The 7419-nt window shown below is 39.1% G+C and overlaps 1 protein-coding gene across 2 annotated transcripts in view; it reads left to right on the forward strand.

Annotated features, from left to right (window-relative positions):
- The window catches only part of DCTD (dCMP deaminase), a 31605-nt gene extending 27670 nt beyond the window's left edge, over window positions 1-3935 (forward strand). For both annotated transcript variants that reach the window (XM_083834851.1, XM_083834850.1), the window contains exon 6: window positions 2613-3935. In XM_083834851.1, the coding sequence (XP_083690977.1) occupies window positions 2613-2691 (79 nt within the window). In that variant the 3' untranslated portion in view covers window positions 2692-3935. The remainder of the gene's footprint in view (window positions 1-2612) is intronic.
- The last annotated feature ends 3484 nt before the right edge of the window (window positions 3936-7419 follow it).

Below are 7419 nucleotides of genomic sequence, written 5' to 3' on the forward strand. Positions count from 1 at the left end.
TTTTAAAAAGGGGAAAAAAGGAAGACCCAGGGAACTACAGGCCAGTCAGTCTCACCTCTGTGCCTGGCAAAATCATGGAACAGACCCTTCTGGAAACTATGCTAAGGCACATGGAAAATAAGGAGATGATTGCTGACAGCCAACGTGGTGTCAGTAAGGGCAGATTGTGCGTGACAAATCTGGTGGCCTTCTATGATGGGATACAGCGTTGGTGGATACGGGAAGAGCAACTGACAGCTAGCTGGACTTTTGCAAGGCATTTGACGCTGTCCTGCATGATATCCTCATCTCTAAATTGGAAAGACATGGATCTGATGGACGGACCACTCCATGGATAAGGAGTTGGCTGGAGGGTCGCACTCAGGGAGTTGTGGTCAACGGCACGATGTCTAGGTGGAAACCAGTGATGAGTGGTGTTGGGACAGGTACTGTTTAACATCTTTGTTGGTAACATGTACGGTGGGATTGAGTGCACCCTCAGCAAGTTTGCCAACACCACCAAGCTGTGTGGTGTAGTTGACACACCGGAGGGAAGGGAGCCATCCAGAGGGACCTGGGCAGGCCTGAGAGGTGGGCCTGTGCAAACCTCACGAGGTTCAGCAAAGCCAAGTGCAAGGTCTTGCACCTGGGTCAGGGGCAATCCCAAGCACAAACACAGGCTGGATGGAGAAAGCAGCCCTGAGGAGAAGGTCTTGAGTGTGTTTGTTTAGGAGAAGCTCAACATGACCCAGTAATGTGCAGTTGCAGCTCAGAAAGCCAACTGTATCCTGGGCCACATCAAAAGAAGCTTGACCAGGAGGCTGAGGAGGTGATTCCCCAACTCTACCCTGTTCTAGTGAGACCCCACCTGAAGGGGGCTCTGGGGCTCTCAACACAAGAAGAACATGGATCTGTTGAAGCGAATCCGGAGGAGGGCCATGAGGATAATCAGAGGGCTGGAGCACCCCTCCTGTGAAGACGGGTTGAGGGAGTTGGAGTTTTTCAGCCTGGGGAAGAGAAGCGAGACCTTATAGTGGCCTTCCAGTACCTAAAGGGGGCCTACAGGAAAGCTTGGGAGGGACTTTGTCGGGGAGTGTAGTGATAGGACAAGGGGTAATGGCTTTAAACTGAAAGAGGGGAGATTTTAGATTTAGGTATAAGGAAGAAATTCTTCACTCTGGGGGTGGTAAGGCACTGGCACAGTTTACCCAGAGGAGCTGTGGATGCCCCATCCCTGGAGGTGCTCAAGACCAGGCTGGATGGGGCTTTGAGCAACCTGGTCTGGTGGGAGGTGTCCCTGCCCATGGCAGGGGGTTGGAACTTGGATGGGCTTTAAGGTTCCTTCCAACCCAAACCATTCTACGATCTGTTCAACAGCCAGTCTGATAGCAGTAGCATGCTGTGGGTGAGGGTAATTATGCAGTCAGGGAGGCTTTGCAGCTCTAAAAAGTCTTACAATATTAATACAAAGGCTTTGAAAAATTTGCAAACATAACAATTCTGACATAAAATTTTAGGATGAAAGGTACCTACTGGGCTAAGAAACATCCATGAAAAAATATAGCAGTACTTGAAATTCAGTTTTAGTCCTTCAGTGTATTTTGTGTCTACTAAGACTGGTTGACTAAGAAGCATAAATCATTCTCTTGCAAGTCAAATCTTGTAACTTCTCCAGGGTGAGAATGTTTCTTGTATTTTGGACTGCTATTCTGGACAAAGTGTGTTGCAGTCCTTCAGAGATTCTGTGGTCAGCAGCATGAGCTTTTTCTATGTTGATTATTCTTCATTCTTGTATTGATTATTAAGGATGTAGGTGGTACTTAATGAACCTCTTGAACTGAATTGCAGAGCTTAATTAGGCACTAAATCCACACTATTTGCATAATCCTTTGTTTACTGGTAGACTGTAAAATATATGCTCAGTCCCCAAATACCTTACTTACTAATTGCTGTAGCAGATGCTCTAATGATAATAAAAGGAAACATTTTGTGTCTGTATTAATTTTATAGTTCTAAAGTTACAATTTTTAAATGATTCTCTGTTAACTAGTTTGTTTTTACCCCAGTACAATATGTAATGTGATCTATTCCCCTAGCTCAAAAAATATTAAAATACACTGAGGCAAAATATCAAAGTTCTTTGAAAACTTGGTGAGGAAAAAAAAAGTGATCAAAACATTCATCAAAATGTATTTCAAATATTTTATATACACACGTGCATATGTATATAAACGTGTACAGTATATGGAAATATTTACATATATGCATACAAACACATTTACCTATACATCTTTATGTGTAAAGTATTTGAAATATAAATATATATGAACAAAAATCCCAGCCGTGGTAACATGATGCCACCACCTGCAGCTAAGTTGTTAGAAGTCCTTTGACTCCTGGGTAATTTATGAACTCCAATAGCTGAAGAATGTAAAGGCTAACCCACTCCATGTGTCTTTTTTGTCTTAGTCTTTCTTGTCCAGGTTTCTCGCAGTCTGTTGCACTGTAATTGGCTCCCACAGAGATGAAAACTATGTGAATCCAAGGATGATTTTTTCTTTCAAAAATTTAGCTGGAGCTAAAGCAAGCAAAATGTTTTAACTACTCACTATCTGTATTTTTCTTTATTTTAGGGAATTCAAGCCAAAATGTAACAAGATCATCATCGACTTTGATTCAATTAACAGCAGACCAAGTCAAAAGCTTCTGTGAATTAAGTCTCATTAAATCTCTAGAAGACTGTGATTATCGTTTTCTAAAAAGCTGCTAATGCCTTTCGTCTTGAAGTTACTTGCAACTTTTTAATGGTTTCTATAGCTAAAGTAGACTTCTAAGAAATGTAAGGCATAAAATGTTCCCCTCACTTCATCTTGTCACGTGGAATCTAAATCTACTTAAAAAATTTTAATGCCTTTATCAAATCTGCTTTAAAAGTCTAGAGATGTGTAGTTGAGACAATATACTGTATGTAAAGAAAACTGTTCTGATTCTTGCTGTATTCTTCACCACATGCTCTGATAGGCTGTCAGCATTCATTTAGACTCAGTTTAACAGTAGTTCTTATTGTAACTAGAGGTACATTGGAATATGCTAATATATGTTGATCTCTCTATTGGGTATGTGGGTCTAAATAGTTGATTCTAATAGATAACAAAAAATGTTATCCATGCAAATAGTAATCTTCCAACTAGCATAACACTAGTATTTTTAAAGGCTATACAGATTAAAGAATGTGTGATCTTCTACATGCATTATCCAACAATGGAATATTGATTTTTCTTTTAATTGCTATCTAACAATGTTATATTTGAGGAGAGGTGAGAGAGGAAGTTGTTCTGAGAATGGTCCATGATGGAGCAAGCTTCAGAGCCCTTTCAATTCCTTATTTTTCCCAAGACTCTAGAACTGAGAGGATTAGAGGGAGTAAATCATTTGTCTCTTACTTTTGGGACTCTTATTTGGAGTTGATTTTCGTGTATAGAAGGAAATTATTGGTCTAAGTTGTTTCTAGACAATCCAACATAGTTCAATCTTAAAATTAACCTATAAGGTAACTGAATCATTTTTTGTCCTTTGAGAGAAATTGGAGATATTCAACCCGTATCCACATCTGTGCCAAAAGAGGTAATTATGGTGTTAGCTTGTTTCCCAGTGCTGGCGTAGTACCGTCATTTTCATAAATGTTGCCTAAAATAATGTCCTTTTTAATTTTATCTTGAGATCTGGGAATAGATTTGAGTTCCTTTTCTCTAATTTGATTTTTTTAAATTAAATATGCCTAATGGCTTTGTTTAGATAACGTTGTTGGTGGGTTGTTTTTTTGTTTTGCCTTTTTTTTTTAAATGTGGTTATACTTCAGTGAGCTTTTATTTTCTCTGTAAAAGCTTTGTTTCATATTTTGGGACATTATGTAATTTGGCTTCATACCAGTATTATTAAAGTCTTATTAAAATCCACTACGTTGAAGTAGACTCATTATTATAATATTAAACCATGTGCTTGGCTCCAGAGTGCTGCTGGTTTTGCAATCATATGCAAAGCATATTTTGTGCATTTGTGATATTACATAAAGGGTAATGTTCACGAACCATTTGGCTACTAAAGGGAGCATTGTAATGTATTATAAAATGTGTCCATTTATAAAGTAATTTCTGACTCTTTTTTTTTTCTTACAACTGTTTTCCACCTCAGAATTGGTCTGTGGCTTACTGCCAGAAGAAGAAATTTGCACATATGTGGAGGGGGAGGGTGAAACCTGAAAAATTACTTTAATAAAATGTCACTAAAACAGCTTATGCACGTCTTTTTCTTTGGCCTAAATTAATAAGTAGAAGCATTTTAAGTTACAGTGTTCTGACAATGGGACAGAGGGGAGAAAAGAAGCAAAATTTTGTTTTTGGCAGCAAAACTGCTGTTTTCCTCATAGATAATTGCTAATCTTTTAGACTTATGAGATGTATGCATTGTGATTCAGGTTAATTTAAGCTTTTTTTTCTATAAGGCCTTGGATAACAGGAATGTAGAGTGTACATAAGTCAAAAGGTTTTTGAACCAAAGTTCAAGTGTTTTTAGGAATGCAATGCACTAATTTATATACACCCCCCCCCCCCCCCCCAAGACTTCTCTGTGTAACAAAACAGCAGCACTGGAGAGTATGATAGGATTATAGATTTCTTCCAATCGTTGTTTTTGATCTGTTAAAAGCCATGTTTATAACCTTTCAGAGTAAGTTTCTGTTGATCCAGGCTAGCAAGTAGGTACTTTGATTTGCAGAGCAACTTGATAAGAGATGGAAAAAAGCACATACACTGTTGAGATAACATATGCTTAGCCTGAGCTTAATGTCTTAGAAAAATCTTGAAGATGCTTTGACCCTTACTGTTTGTGTGCATGCCTAGAAATCTATGTTGCTGACTTTTATTATAATGATTATATAATGATTATAATAATAATAATATATTAATAATATGTGTATTGTATTATATTAGTATAATGTTATACATAATTAATATATAATATTAATAACATATAAATAAATATAATTATAATATGATTAATATACAATTATAAAATTATATTATAATATTTTAATAATTAATAAAATAATTATATATAATAATTATAATTTTATTATTTTATAACAATTTTAATTTTAATAATGATTTTATAATTTTATTATTATAATTTTTTAATAGTTTAGGAGATAGTGCTTTGCCTTCCAAATAAAGAATAATTATGTCAATTACCAGAGGAAACAATGAAAATTGTTAAATATCATAAACTGTGTGTCACGTCCTGAAGCTCAAGTTGAGGATACATAGAACCATTCAGGCTGGCAAGACATCTAGAGGTCATTTAGTCCTACTGTTGATGAAATCATGGTTGGCTGATAAGTTAGATCCAGTTGCTCAGGCCTTGTCCAGTTGAGTTTTGCAAATCTCCAAGAATGGAGATTCTGCAGCCTTTCTGGTCAGCCATTCCAGTACTTGCTCCACCCTCACTAGGTTTCATTTTACTTCAGTCAGAATTTCCACTGCTACAGTTTATGTCTGTTGCCTCTCATCTGTTCCCTGTAGGTGTCTGAAAAAAAATACCTGGCTGTCATCTTTGTTACCACTTATTAGGTATCTGAAGTTAGCAGCTGGGTTCCCCTCATTTTTAACCTTTTCTTCTCCAGGCTGAACAAGTGCTGCTTTCATTCTTTCTCATGCATTACGTGCGCAACTCCCTCACCATCTTAGTGTCCCTCTACTGACTGTCTGGGGAGCACCAAGATGACACTACTCCAGATGCCTTTTTAAAAACGCTGAACAGAGGAGCACAAATAGTCACCCCATTAACCCTCTGGCTGCATGCTTCTGAGTAGAGCCTAATACATAGTTAGCCTTCTCTGGTGTGAGGGCGCTTCATCTTCTTGTCCACCTCAGTCCTTCTCTACCAAGGAGCCCTCTAACCAGTGTGTGTGTCCAGCCAGTCCTGTAATGTGAAGTTCTGTTCCTGGTGCAGGACTTTGTGTTTGCCTTGTTGCAATCCATCATGTTTCCCTCAGCCCTTCCCTCCAGTCATTACCGTTGGCACAGCTGGGCTTTGAACTACCAGCCGCACTACTCTTTGAGCCCCATGTCTCATCAGCATGAAGCTTCACAGGACCCATCGTGGCTACTGACACCGCACCCATGGTAAACCACCTCCACAGCCTGCCAGAGGATGGGCAGGTGACTAGGATGGGGTTTCTTTAGGGGACTGCTTAAAAAACTGCAGGAAGCTGAAAGGGGACTGGGGAGCATTTTGATAGTTACTTCAGCAGCATTAATTGGAGGAAGAAATCACATTCAAATAAATGCTGAGATCCTATTGAGTTCAATATAACACCACCATAAAGGTTGAATCTAAATCCTGCCATCTAGATTTTCCTTCTAAATATTATTCTATTCCACCGTCAGAGAACCCAAGGAACCAGCAATCTTATTTACATAAATTTCATTTAAGAAAGGGTGGTTTCATACTCTCTCATTTTGTATGAGAGTATAATCTTCATCTCTGAAACTTTGATCACTGACTAAACACTTTACTGCTTTGTATATGAGGAATATTTTCACAAACACAACAAAAAGTATGCTGTGACCAGTATAATTGTTCTGATTTCCAAAATAGCCTGCTATAGCATTGGCAATAAAAGCTCTTCTGGTTTATCACTCAGACTGAAAGCTCCGTGCATACAACTGCAGAAACTGCAGCAATTAATCAGCTGCTGAAATGAATCTTGGAGGGATTTTATCCTGTTGAGAGCAAGCAAAGTAAACAAGAATTCTGACTAACTGCTCTACACTTTTCTCTCTGAAGTTGGGTGATGGGAGACTTGATGCAAGTGCAGTGGGACAAAGCACAGAGGCTCCACTTGATTGCCCTGAAGCAGCAATTAGGCAGGGCTTGGTCTCACCTGGGTGTCTGGGCTAAGTTTACGAGGTGAGGCTGTGGGGAGCAGCTGTGCCGCAGGGAGTCTTGAAGCTGCTATCGAGTGGTGAGAAACTCGTGAAGAAGCAGAGAGCAGTACTCTAGTAATCCAAAGGGGTTGGCTTCAGGTTTTGCTACACTGGAAGCACTTAAGAATGAAGTTCAGAAGTGACCACAGCTGAAGGGCTGCTTACTTGCAGCTGTTTCTTCTCAGTTGTAGGTAAGAAAAGGGCCTATGTAATACATGTCTGAAAGTGTGAGGAACCAACTCTTGCTCTCTTCACTGGGGCTGGCTCAAAGAGTTTGCTCCACTGAAGCCGTTTTTAGTAGATTTCTCTCTCCCTTTCCTTTAAAATCTAGTGCAAAACTCTCTGTGACTTGAGAACAGAGGGGTAAAACTTGTTTCAAGTGCGTAGTCTGCATCTCTTCCGTGTTCTCAGCTTCAGGAACTACTGAAAGGTGCACAATGGAAAAGCATTTAACAGA

This window comes from Anser anser (genome assembly GCF_964211835.1).
Source record: "Anser anser genome assembly, chromosome: 4".
Classification (NCBI taxonomy): Eukaryota; Metazoa; Chordata; class Aves; order Anseriformes; family Anatidae; genus Anser; species Anser anser.